We start from the raw sequence: 14,265 nt of genomic DNA, 5'->3' as shown, positions 1-14,265 counted from the left end.
CAAGGCCTACCGAACCCAAATCATTCAATTAGGTCGCGAAAACGTGTCAAATAAACTCAATCATGTGTTTATATCTCTTATTTATTTCATAAAATTATACTTTATATAGTGGAACAGTATAAAGTGATTTATGTTTGTACAGTTTCATCTTATTTTACATCTTAGCACATTTAAGGCATTTCTGGTGTTTAAACACTTTTCGGTGTAATTCTATCTTTCGGATCATAGAAAATTTTTCACCACTAGGTGTCGCACGCAAAATTGTTATCTGAAAATTGTTTCACTCTATTTTATATTTTATTTATTGCTCGTCAACAGTTATTCTCAATAATTATTTATTTGGGGAAGCTTATTTAATCTACCACGTAGTCGCAAATAGCTTCTGGTTAAAAAGCAGTTAGTTTTCTCGGCGACACTGTCACAGCATCAACGACGAGCGTGAGTGACCTACTTAGGACAGCGTGGATAGCGTGGGTTTGTTACATAATTTGTATCGTTCCTTTTCATTAATCTCTTTGTTTGAGAATAGTTATGAATGTTTTGTTACTGGGCCACTCTTTTACAAAGCGCCTCCAGAGATGGTGTGGTACGAAATGTTTGTTGAATTTGAATTTAGATTCGGACCGCGTGCAAGTTTATTGGCATGGAGTGGGCGGAGCTTATGTCGCGTCAAAGTCTAAAGCGAAATCAATTTGGTGCGATGTTTATTTGGTAGATGAATTGGAGATAAACTGCACAGTTGTAGATATTGGAAGTAATGATTTATGCATTCCAAATTTGCAGCCAAATCAGTTGGTGGATAGCATTATCAGTTTATGTTCAAATATATTTAGTCGTGGTAGTCAAGTTGTTGTCATCTATGAAATTTTACATAGAGCTGGTGACCATGTATATAATGCCAAGGCTGACACAACAAATCAGTTATTGAAATCATATTGTGAAGACAAGCCTTCCCTAATATTTTTGGACTCACAAACGGAACAACTTCAACCGTCGTTTTTATTAGGGATTATGTTGCAAATGATGGTGTTCATGTTGACAACCAAAAGGGCATGCCTCGTTACTATGCTTCAGTTAGAGGCTCCATTTTATTGGCTGAAAAATGTTTATCACAATAAATTTCCTGTCTTCACATGTGTATATATTTATATATATTTGTATATGTATTTCTTTTACATGTTCTTTTCATACATTGTGTTTCAGATTATATACACTCAATTTGACAAAACAGTGAATGAGTGATAGTTGTGTGGGACATTTATTTCATGCAAAGATTTGATTTGGTATAACTAACATTAAAAGATTTGCCATAGATAAGTAAGTGATAATTCAATTTGCCTTTCATTGTTGCATTATTTATGAATTGTGTTGCCATACAATTCTCATCTATTCTGTTTAGTTTTGGACCATTATCCTAATAAGGTCCCTGTTAACAACATTTAGTGCCCTGAGTTGGCATTGTTAATTTTTTATACCGACACATCCACCAGTTGATACCCAGGATATTCGTTGTATGGTTGACCATTTGAACATGGTTTGCTCCCTGTTTATACATTCTGCTAGTCAGATATTTACACGTGCGTGTGTTTGTTTGGGGATGCACAATTATACCATACTATTTACATTATTTATTTAATTTTATCACCTGCGTGTGAATTTTTCCGGGTAACACTGGTTGGATACTTTTCTACAAGTACACTTTTACCACTGGTTTAACAATTGGTTCCAGTTGGTTATATTCACTTATTGTACATGTAGACTATTCTTATACCATATCAAAGTGGGAATATCCCAGCATATTCCCACCTATAATTAATTCTTGTAAGACATTACATTTCAGAATGCCCAAAGTCGCACCAAACAAAGCCAAATCTGGCAAGAAGCAGAAGAAAAATGGTAGCAGCAAGTTGGCACAACTCATCGCCACTGCCATCAGCAAGGATGAGGAAGTGCTCAAGGAAATTGTGGATTTACTGCCTACCACGGATAAAGATGACGGTACGGCCAATTATGAAATTGAACCAGACCAGGATGTCCAATCCATGTCCACTAACCATGACCAAATGGACACTAGTGAGGATGGTGTTAGTTTAAGCACCATAGATTCTGGACCTGTTCCCCTCGATTTAAGTAACAACTCGGTGGATCTAGGATCTTTTAGTCTAGTCCATCCGCCTATAGACTCAAAACTAAGGCAGCAGATATGGAATCGGGAATTTTGTAGATCTGGGGGTTCTTTATTTTAGAGAAAAAAAACATATCAAAAACCCACCACTATCCAGGAATCTGGAAATAGAACGGTCACCTCTATTCAGGAGGGGTCCAAGAAACAAATAAGCACTATACTAACTTGGTCTAGAGCCTTTCAACAATACGCCGATGTGTATTGTTGCAAGTACCCTTTGGAGAGTAGCCAACTCTTCCAATATATGTCTATTATTCAAAAAATGGCCCAATCTACTGATTAACTGGTTGCTGTACGACACTAAGTTTAGGCAGCTAAGGGCAACCAACCCTCAACCATGGGGGATAATCCATACTGAAACATTCCTTTTTTGCTCAATTGACAAGCCAGCCAATCACAAAAGTCCAAAACAACAACCATTTTTCCTTTCGGAAATACCTCCCGCCCCACATCTTTCAAAGAAAAGGTTATTGTTGGGAATTTCAAAAAAGATCCTCTTGCCTCAAAAAAGTCCTGTTCTGTCAGTCACAAATGTGCAAACTGTGAAGGACAGCATGCAGCCATCTCCTGCCACCTTGATTTTAAGAAATTCAAACAACCCATCAAAACAGGTGACAACACAGCCAAGTAATAAGGGCTTTAAGGTATCAACCCCTATAAATGTATCCTCCCCTACAACAATATCTTGATGGTTATTATCTCAAACAATCGGTAATTGATGGTTTTACTTACGGCTTTAGTTTAGGTACTGTCGGTTATGTCCCGGCATTGTCAGCCAACAACCACCGCTCTGTTAGCACTCACCTTGATTTTGTTCGCACAAGCTATCCTCTGAGATTTTGAAGCAAAATATTAAAAGGGCCTTTCAAGACTAAACCATTCCATGACTTAGTTTGCTCCCCTTTAGGTGTTGTCCCTAAGAAAGACCCTAACTCCTTTCGACTCATACATGATCTATCTTACCCCTCATGGGGATCCTCAGTTAACTCATTTTATTCCCAAAGATAATTCAGAGGTTTGTTTAGAACTATTTGATGATGTAGCTAAAATTGGTCCTATCTTCGGGTTACAATTGTGAAATTGCTAAGGCTGATATTGAAAGATGCATACAGAGTTATCCCTATGTCTCCTTTAGATTTCAGGAAATTGGGGTTTTCATTTGACAATAAATTTTATTTTGATACAGCACTACCTATGGGAGCTTCTTCCTCGGTAGCTATATTTTGAAAAAATTTTCATGTTCTTTACAGTGGATTTTGAAAACAAAATGTGAAGTACAAAAAGTATCACACATTATAGACGATTTCATTTTTGTGGGTTCTGCTGATACTGGGGAATGTTTTAAACTCATTGAATAAATTCATGTCACTGGCAAAAGACTTGAATTTACCAATCAAACATTGCTAAAAACGGTGTATTACCTTTTCTACCTGTGTAGAAGTACATGGTAATTGATTGATTGATACCAAAGTTCCTGATAGTCAAACACTTCCTTCAGAACAAAGTTCAAAAGCCCTAAGATCCTTACTTACATGTTAACATAACAGGAAACAAAAGAAGTTTACTTCTTTAAGGGAATTGCACAGATTCATTAAATTTAAAGAGTTCAATTTTAAACTTTGCTTGTTTGTTATGAAGTCAATTAAAACCTGGGTTAGTTTGTTTTCTTAACGACGTTGTCTTATATGATAAAAAGCTAATTGGGCATTTAAATTTGTGAAACATCAACCTTACATTCTACAATATGAATAACATGGTTGTGAAGCCAGGGCACTGGATATTTCAATTTTGCTGTTCCAGATAATGGAATTGATTAACTCAATGTTTGCACTCTTCTTAAAACCGGGGAGTGACAGATTTTTTATAAATAAACTAAAATTTTTCCCCAATTTCCAGCCCGGGGGTTTCAAAAGGGGCTTTCGGAATTTTTTTTACTAAAATTTAATGGACTTTGGGGCTGTTTTCCCCCTTTAAAAACCCAAACCTCCATATAAAATTAATCTTGACCTCTTTTCCAAAATAGCATTAAAGTTTGAAAAAATTTTGGTTTCATTTTTTTTCAGGCCCGAATGCTCTTTTTTTATAAGTTGAAAACTTTCTGTAGTCCTTATTTTCTTTAAAAAACAAGCAAACTTTAAAGACAAAAATAATGTTTGAAACTGTTTAAAATTTAAGGTTTTTTAAAGGGCCCTCAAATACAATTTTCTGTTTTAAATAAAAACATTTTAAAGTTCATCAAATTTAAAATTAATCAGTAAAAATTTTTTTATCTAAAAATTTAAAAATCAAAGAACCCCTTAACCGTTCCTTTCATCAAAAACCTAATCCCACAAGCCCTTTTCCCAAAAGGAAAAAAATTTCCGTGGAATTGTGAAAATTTTAAAAAGGTTTTTTGGGTTTAGGCGGCCCCTTTCCTGGGAAAAGGGGGAACCCTTTACCAGAACAAAGAAATTTTAAAACCGGGTTCTTTGGGAAAAAATTTTTTGATTTCCAAACATAAATAATTCAACCATACATCCCCTTTTTTCCCCTGCCCATTGGTCTTTTTTGACTTTTGGCTTATTTACCATTTTAAAAGAACAAAAAAACCCAAAACTTTCAATTAGAGTAAACTTTTTCAGCAAAACTTTCCCCCAAAACCAAGGAGGGTTCCCCTTCCCCCCTTTGTGATAAAATTTAATTGTTAAAAAAAAAATGCCCTGGGGTGAAAAAAACTAACCCCCTTTTTTGTCAACGTTTGGCCCCTCTGTTTAAAATTCCCATAAAGAAATTCTGTTGGTGTTGCCCAAAAATTCTTTAAAGGGACAATATGTAGGATAAAATTTTCTGAAAAAAAAAAGCTATAAAAACGGGTAAAATTAAATTTGGTTTTTCTTTAGAATGGGAACTTCTTCCAAGAAATTTTAAGGGAAAGTGAACAAAGAAATTAAATTTAAATTTCATGTTTTTCTCTGACCAAATTTCCCATGTATCTTTAAAATTACATAATTAAAAAGACTAAAAAAAGAGGTAAAACCCAAATTTTTGATGGTCACTTTACAAAAAACCAAATTCTTTGCCAAAATTTTAAATTTCACTTCACAGGTTTAATTGCCCAAATCGGGTTGCCCCCGTGATTGGCCCCTCTTTTTATTTTCATTCAAAAATCCCTTCTATTCCCCTTATTTAAAAAATTTCCAAAGGGTGGGGGGTTTTTTTTCAAAACCTACTTAACTTATGAAAAACCCCTTCAGCCGTCAGTATTATCATCTCCACAGCTTTAGGATAGGGGCATGTACACAAGCTATTTTTGTCAGGAATCCCTCGAACAAACCATTATGCAAAATGGGCAGATGGAAATCAAAATGCCTTTAAAAGATACATCAGACTAGCTAATGTAAGAAATCCTGTTTCTTGATCAAAAAAATCCTATCTGCTGCCTTACCCATATTTAAATGCCTTTCTGTGTCATTGGGGTTGTGTGACACAAACATGGGTGTTTCATTTTATGTCTATTTGCTTTCCTTTGTGTCATTGGGGTGTGCACACAACCATATTATTTCTTATTCTAATATTGTGCAATTACTTTTTTGTGTCATCGGGGTGTGATGCAAAATAAAATGACAGTTTCTGTTCATGTATATATATATGACTTTGTGTGTCATTGGGGTGTGACACGATCATATTAATCTTATTCTAGTATTGTGTAATTACTCTTTTTGTGTCATCGGGGTGTGATACAAACAAATAACGTTGCTTTTATTCATGTACAAACGCCTTTGTGTGTCATTAGTGTGATTCAATTAAAGGGACTTGGTTTTACTCCGTATGTGCATTTTGTGTCATTGGGCAAACACAAATAAGTGACAATTGTTTTGTTAATATGTATTTGCTTATTGTGTCATTGGGGTGTGACACAATTATCTTGATGCTGGTTTTTGTAACATTTTCTAATTATTTACAACTATATACATACTCAAAATATTGCTAGTCAAAATGAAATCCATTTGCAATGCTTCTTCAATTGCTCCTTATTGAGCCTAAGATCTGTACTTTTGTATTTATTTTATTGCTTTTTATATTTATGTATTGTAAATTTTTACTATCATAACTAGTCAACATAATTCTAGTCTGACAATTTGTCTCACTATTATTCCAGTAAATAAAATCACAATATTTTTGTCTAACATCGCTTTAATAAGCCTCATAATAATTTATCTAGTCGAAAGTGTTTTAATAATAGACCTGCTAGTGGCAGGGTCTACCCCTGTTAACTTCTATATTGTAAGTTTTTTACTTTCAAGCACTTTGCTCATGTGACAAGTTTACCCTTAAAAATAATACAGTTGTTAATACCCATTTTGTTGTAAATAGCTTTGTTATAACTGTAAATATTTTACTTTCTCATGTTACTTATACATATATATATATATAAATTAGTTACACTTTATGACTACATATATGTAACCTGATAGGAATTCCAAATTGTTCCACATTAGTGTTATCTACTATGATTTTGCTTGATTATTCTCATGTAGAATTGTTATATACTTTCTCTAGAACTTTGCTGTAACATATATTTGTTTTTTTTTGGTGGTTTGGGAAAGTGGTAGGCATCTATACAATTTAAATTTCTTTGTCGTCTAAATTTGCGCCTGTCAAGTCTCTTTGGTTGGACCAGTGGTGGACGAATTGCTGTCCAACTTTATGTCATGTTTTTTTACTTATATAAGCTTTATATGCCCTTTCTTTTCTTGTTTTTTTAAATAAAACAGTCCAGTGCCCTCTGGGCCTGGACATTTTCATCCAATTTGGTATTTGTTCTATTTTATCTTGACATAAATAAACTGCTGAGTCTTGCCAGGTGCAAACATAAAAATTATACTTTATATAGTGGAACAGTATAAAAGTGATTTATGTTTGTACAGTTTCATCTTATTTTACATCTTAGCACATTTAAGGCATTTCTGGTGTTTTTAAACACTTTTCGGTGTAATTCTATCTTTCGGATCATAGAAAATTTTCACCACTAGGTGTCGCACGCAAAATTGTTATCTGAAAATTGTTTCACTCTACCGCCACCACCCCACCACAACTCCTTGCCTAGTTTTAATATTGTTTGTTTTACTACATGTTACTTTTATATGTACAGGACGAATTGCTGTCCAACTTTTATGTCATGTTTTTTACTTATATAAGCTTTATATGCCTTTCTTTCTTGTTTTTTAAATAAACAGTCCAGTGCCCTCTGGGCCTGGACATTTTCATCCAATTTGGTATTTGTTCTATTTTATCTTGACATAAATAAACTGCTGAGTCTTGCCAGGTGCAAACATAAAGTAAATTAAAGTAGAATTTATGGAATAAATAATAATATTTTAGAAAATAATCAGTAAACTAAAGTAAAACAAAACGGTAATACCTTCAAAATCCAAATGAATTGCCAATCGTGTTGTTTTCAAATTTTCCAAACAGGGCCACCATTTGCACGAACGATAATCATAGGCAACAAACAAAATCATCGACCGCAACAATTACTTCCCCTGACCAGCGTTATTTTTATAAAAGGGTATTTATTAATTAATATTATTCATAAAGAACTAAAAAATAAAACAACAAACAACAAAAGATATTAAGTAATATTTAAAGCGTTAATAGAAAGTGAAAAATTATTTCCAACTTTATTTGTTTATAAGCGCTATTTTTGAATATACGGAAAAAGATTGTAACGCAAATTTTCCTGACAAAAATCACTTACAGACTAATTCAATAAAGGAATAATATCACAAAATTAGTGGTATAAAAGTTTATATAATGATTAAACTAAATGTAAAACTTCGACCATAAACAAACGTTGAATCAACGTTGTATATACATTGGCAATATATCCGTATGGTCGTCCATAGTTGAATATTGGTTGAACAACGTCACGACCATATTTCAACGTTGTTTCAACGTTGAAACAACGTCGAGTGCCTGCTGGGAAATGTAAAACAAGTAGAGATTTTGATGCTAAAGCATCAAGTCGCCGGATAGAAAATGACTGTATATATTATCATAAATATAAAAAAAAATCAGTTTAATTAATGGTTCAGGTATAAAGAAAAGAGGAACAATTTATGTTGAGTAACTGTTTATTCGCAATAAAACATCATATATGAAGCAAACTTGCTTAGCAATATTGTTAAGGAACTGCTATGATTATTAAGCAAGTATTTCGTACGTTAGTTTACGTAACTTATTATGATTTATGCTAAAGATTTTATTGATAGTATATATCTCGATATTAAATTAATTAATATTGCTCAATGGCCTACAGGTGGTAAGTATAGGGCGAAGTTGTGACCTAGTAGGCCAAATTCGAATCTTTTTTCAAAATCCCTTTTGCAGTTTTCATAAAACTATTTTTTTTTTTTTTTTTTTTTTTTTTTCGCTATTGAAAAAAAAAGCTATTTAGTTGAAATCAATATTCCTGTCGTTACATACGATATAGTTAACGTTTAATTGCCTTTCAGTTCGATAAAATATTAACAAAAAGATATTTTATTAGTTTTCATTAATATTATAATTTATGTCGTACCGTTTTGGTAACCTGCGCGACGGAAATCGACGGAATATAACGAAGACGACAATTACCACTATTTATTTCAATAAATGTGCCTCTTTAGCATAAATCTATTTTGTGATGTTCAACCTAAACTAAACTTTTGAACGTTGACAGAAAGGGCAAAATTTAACCCTTTACCAAGATAAAATGAAAAGGTTTTGAAAATTTATTTAATTCTTTAATGTACTAATCCTTTCTAATGATATAAAATATGAAACTGATTAATGAAAGATAACTTTGTAATTATTTATACATTTGCATCTAATTAGCCCCCATACCGTTTTCCAACTAGTATGTCATATTAGCAATCTGTTACTATTAATAGATTCTATAACACTAACATACAACGTGTAGTCACGTGATTCTTACAATAGAACAGGGAGAATCTGTTTATAATTAGATAAAATAATGAAATATAATAGGTGTCATAAGATATAAACAACCAGATAATTTAAATGTGTCATTTTAAATATCATTCATGATTTATCAATCATAAAATAGCAACGCTTGACACTTAGAAAAAAGTAAAAGTATCCCTAAATTCAATGACTGGTCCATAGGGATACGTTATTAATTCATTTTATGAAAATTGTAATGTTGCTTTTTAAGATGTCAATATTTGTATATTTCATTTCATTTAGCAACGTTAATTTATTTTCGAATTTTTAAGATTCTGAAAAATAATTGTGGTCCTTAATTGTTCAGTAATTGATTTGCTTTTATTTTCAGATTTTAAGGCCTTCTCCTACCATAGATATAATATTAAACTGTTACAAATATAGTCGCCGGTTTCTACCGGCGACTAATAATTCGTCAAACAAGTAGCAGAGTGTGAAAAAAATGATATTTGACTACAATACAAAAAACTAGATCAATATAACAGTATTGGATACCAATGTGCATAAGAAGCAAAGGTTTTTTGATGTTATATCGTTTTTGGCGTAGTTGGTCTTTAAGAAGTTTAATTTGGTAAGAGTTGTATTTATTAGTCGCCGGTAGAAATCGGCGACTATATTTGTAATAGTTTAATATTATACCTATGGTAGGAGAAGCCCTTAAAATCTGAAAATAAAAGCATATCAATCATTGAACAATTAAAGACAACAATTATTTTTCAGTAATCACAAAAAATCAAACATATGATAACTTTGATCAGTGGAATGAAATATGCACATATTGACGTCTTAAAAAGCAACATTACAATTTTCATAAAATGAATCAATAACGTATCCCCAAGGATCAGTCATTGAATACTAGAGATACTATTACTTTTTTCTATGTGTCAAGCATTGCTATTTTATAATAAATAAATCATGAATGATATTTGAAATGACTCTTTAGAATTATTTGGTTGTTTATTTTTATGAGACCTTTTATATTACATTATTTTATCTAATTATAAACAAATGCTCCTTGGTGTTTCGTAAGAATCACGTGACTACATGTTTATATATGTTGTATATCGTTATAAAATCTATTAATAGTAACAGATTGCTGATAAGACAGGTAATTTGTTAATGGTGGTAACTGATAAGATGTAAATCATTGTAATTTTGTACAGATAATTACATAAGTTATTTTTCATTAATCAGGTTCATACTTTATATCATAAGAGAAACCTGTTTACTTTAAAAATACATTTTCAAAACCTTTTCCTTTCTTCTTGGTAAAGGGTTTAACTTGGCCCCTTCTGTCAAACATTCGACAAGAAAGTTCAATTGTTTAGTTTAGGTTGAACATCCCAAAATAATATTATGCTTAGATAGCACTCCACACTAAATTTCAAGTTTCTGCCGTCAATGTCCTACAAGCAATATGTCTGATAAATCTGATCCCAAACTACACAACCTGGAAAAAGAAAACACATTTTGTTAAGAACATATATGTCATACCATTGCAAATCTGTAATGAAATCATCCCATGTGCAACAATCACGCAGTTAAAAAAAAATCCAATTCATTCCGTAAAAGCCAAAAATCTATAGTGGTCCGAGACCCAAAATAACATTTTTTCGTCCCTCCGGCAAAAAATACCTGCAAATATACGGTCTACAAAAACTCTGTCACTGCTTTAGCAAACTCCCTATGCATGCAAAATATCACAAAGAAATAGGTGCTTGGCCTTGTAGATTTTTTGCTATTGCTGAAAGTTTTGTACCCCCTGTAAAATTACTTGTTTTCACCGAGCATGCTGTTTAAAAGCAATGTTTACAAACAATGGCGACCTTGACATCAATAATTATCAGGCATGTGATTTCCAACCATGTTTTCGAATTTGCCAATGATCATATTACATGTCACAAAAACAAATTTCATGCTGAAAATGCATTTTAAAGACAACCAGTCATTTAAATCCACAATAGTCACTATATCCATGAAATCCTCCCTGGCCATTCGAAGCTGCGGCTTCATTTAGTGTGGTGTGCTGCCTTAAGAGGCACATTATTGAAATATATAATGGTAATCGTTGATTTCGGTATATTCCGTCGGTTTCCGTCACGCAGGTTTCCAAAACGGTATGACGTCAGGGGTCCGGAATCGTATTAGATACATAGAAAAAAGTAATAAACTATCTTTGTGTTGATAGTTTATCGCACTGAAAGGCAATTAAACGTTAATTTTATATATCGTATGTAACGATTGGAATACGTGTATTGATTTCAACTAAATTATATATTTTTTCTATAGCACATAATAATGATGTACAACACTTTTACAGTAAAATTGTATTGTTTCATGTAATAATTAAACATATATATTTTCTTAGTCACTTTGCAAATATTCGATGATCGGTAATTATTTGTCGGTAATTACTAATTATCTGAATCTGAACTAGTAACCTATACGGATTTCAATGTATGGTACAACTATGGTATAATTACAAGAAGAATTACCAGCATAGCACTTGCCATACAAGCCTCAGTGGCAAACATTACTCAACTCATTGTTCCTCTTATTTTTATACTTGAACCATTAAACTTATATTTTCTTATATTTATGATAATACAATCAATTTTTTATCCGGCGACTTGATGCTTTAGCATCAAAATCTCTACTTGTTGTTAATCTTATCCTCTAAAGAGCTTTGCGTCCTGGATATAAAACAATATGATTGTTGTAAGTGTGGTGTCTAAGTTGAGTGAGACATAGCAAAATTAATGTTACTGTAGATCTCCGAAAATAACGTCATAATTCGCAACGCATACAATGATATTAACTTTCATGTTTCAGAAGGAGAGAGAAAATGAAGAAGGGCACTGACTATATCACCGGTCATCAACATGTTATTGCTTATATAACTTGTTCGTTATATTGTATTGTTTTGAAAAATTTCTGTCCATGAACGGTAACCCACTGGATGACATTCCTGTATGTATTGATCTTGTATTTTTAGTGAAAAGTGCGGGGCTTGTTCTTCCCGCTGCACTTGGATGTTCCTTTTGACCATCTGCCTCGGATTATGATATTTGATAATATGAATGCAACTAGGCCAATATCTCGCTTTTAACCACGTTTTGCAGGAACTATGTACATGTATCGCATAGATGGTTGTGTAAGCCCTCAATTGTAAATCAGTTTAGTATCTCGATTAACGCTTTCTACTTGTGTTTCCTTTCACTTGCAAATACGGTTCTATATCAAGAACCGCTGTATCCTTGATATACAGGCGAAATACATATTTAATGAGATATGTCGTGTTTATGGGAACATTGAACTTTCTTTTGCATGTGTCACACGGTGGTGTAAGAAATTGTAGTGTGGATTCAGTAAAAGATGCACCTCATGCACGCCGCCTGAAAATTGCAATATCGCCGAAAACGGTTGAAAAAAGTAAAGGATTTGAGTACTACTGATGCAAGATTTACAACTAAATACATAGCTAAATGCGTTGGTATCTCTTTAGGAGCGCTCATACAATTCTGAGACATGATTTAAAATGAAATGGATAAGTGCCAGATGGTTACCCCATGTCTTTACAAAAGACCAAAAAATCGGGTAGGGAATCTCCAAACAATTGTTGAAACAATTCCCTAAATACAACAATCGATCTTTTTCAAATACCATCACTGGCGATGCGACGTGGGTTTACTTTTATGAGCCCAAGCGAAAGATACATAACAAAATATGGGCAACCAAAGGAAATCAAACACCTTGCATAGCAAATTGCACCATGAGCATCAAAAAGGTCATGTATGTAATTTTCTTTTCCAATCAAGGCCCTATTATTCAAATTGACGTACAAATGGTAAATCTGTAAATTCCAAGTTTTGCAAAGGCAAGGTCCTTCATAAATTAAAGAAATATTTCAAAAACCGACGACCATCAACTGGTCTCCGTGGTGTCAGGTTGTTGCAAGACAATGCTCCGTCACACAAAGCATTCATTGTACGAGAATATCTGAAACGGAACAAGGTTGTCGAGCTTCCTCACCCGGTTCGGCTTTTTCCCAGTGTCTGAACAGTATACCTCGAAAAGATTATGAAGACGCATTTGAAAATTGGATTAAAAGACTAAAACTTTGTATATCACATGGTAGTGAGTATTTTGAAGGATTGAGGTTATTATTTTGGCACTGTTTGTTAAGCACTTCTGAAAAAGGACCCAGCTGCATTCTTATTTGAACACCCCTCGTAACTCCACTAACAGAAATAAGAATCCCAATACGGCAAAACTGAAAATACTTGATAGCGTAAAAAAGCATGTAAAACTTGTTAATTACCGATATATCGTTTTCTTGTACTGCTCTCGACTTTACACATTCAACACCTCCATAGCAAGACACAACTTCAGGAAACGAGTCAGTGATATAATAATCCATAACAATCCTAAAACATTTGGTAAATTTGTTTCTTACTATCTTACAAAAACGTTAAAACCGATTATTTTATTTCTACTTGTCGACATTCAATAAATAGCTATTGCTTTGCGTTTAAAATATGCACCGGTCGATAATTTAGTTCAATATTATAATATCATATTTCATTTTTATGGGAGTGATATTCGAATAGTTAACAAAGTGTATCATAGAAGACAGCACGCTCGACTTATGTTTTTGGTAGTATATAAAGACAAAATTATGAGAAAAAATGGCTGGATTATTATTAATGTATTATTATTATGTATTAATTCATTTCACAAAAAAATCCAAATTTAGTTTCGCTTAACCGAAGTAAGTTCAAACGGGAGATGATTTTTTAGCTCACCTGACCACGAAGTGGTCAAGGTGAGGTATAGTGATGGGGCTATGTCCGGCGTCCGTCGTCGTGCGTCGTGCGTCGTCAACAATTGGGTTGTTAACAGTCTAGCAGTCACAGTTTTGATTGGATCGTCATCAAACTTTGTCAGAATGTTTGTCTCAATGATATACAGATCGAGTTCGAAGATGGGTTATCTCGGGTCCAAAACTAGGTCACAGGAGCTGAAAATAGAAAAACCTTGTTAACACTCTAGAGGCTGCAGTTTTCAACCAAATATTCTGGAAATTTGTCAGGAAG

The 14,265-nt window shown here is 33.2% G+C and overlaps 2 protein-coding genes across 4 annotated transcripts in view; one reads left to right on the top strand and one right to left on the bottom strand.

Moving 5' to 3' along the window:
• Positions 1-13,704, bottom strand: part of LOC132727880 (uncharacterized) — a 35,458-nt gene extending 21,754 nt beyond the window's left edge. For both annotated transcript variants that reach the window (XM_060713471.1, XM_060713470.1), the window contains exon 1: positions 13,491-13,704. In XM_060713471.1, coding sequence (XP_060569454.1) covers positions 13,491-13,589 — 99 coding nt within the window. In that variant the 5' untranslated portion in view covers positions 13,590-13,704. The remainder of the gene's footprint in view (positions 1-13,490) is intronic.
• LOC132727862 (uncharacterized) lies at positions 95-2,580 on the top strand. Of its 2 annotated transcripts, none has more exons than XM_060713450.1 (3): positions 95-474; positions 1,204-1,317; positions 1,841-2,580. In XM_060713450.1, exon 3 carries the CDS (start codon positions 1,842-1,844, stop codon positions 2,244-2,246), a length of 405 nt encoding a protein of 134 aa, XP_060569433.1. In that variant the 5' UTR covers positions 95-474; positions 1,204-1,317; position 1,841; the 3' UTR covers positions 2,247-2,580. The 2 variants fall into 2 exon arrangements, with proteins under 2 accessions (XP_060569433.1, XP_060569434.1); XM_060713451.1 differs by having other exon boundaries at positions 1,827-2,580.
• Positions 13,705-14,265: the final 561 nt, after the last annotated feature.

The sequence above is a fragment of the Ruditapes philippinarum genome, unplaced genomic scaffold, assembly GCF_026571515.1.
Source record: "Ruditapes philippinarum isolate M1 unplaced genomic scaffold, ASM2657151v2 ctg84_1_1_1_1, whole genome shotgun sequence".
Taxonomy (NCBI): domain Eukaryota; kingdom Metazoa; phylum Mollusca; class Bivalvia; order Venerida; family Veneridae; genus Ruditapes; species Ruditapes philippinarum.
Note: the sequence above shows the minus strand (reverse complement) of the source record. Positions and strands in the feature narration are given on the sequence as shown.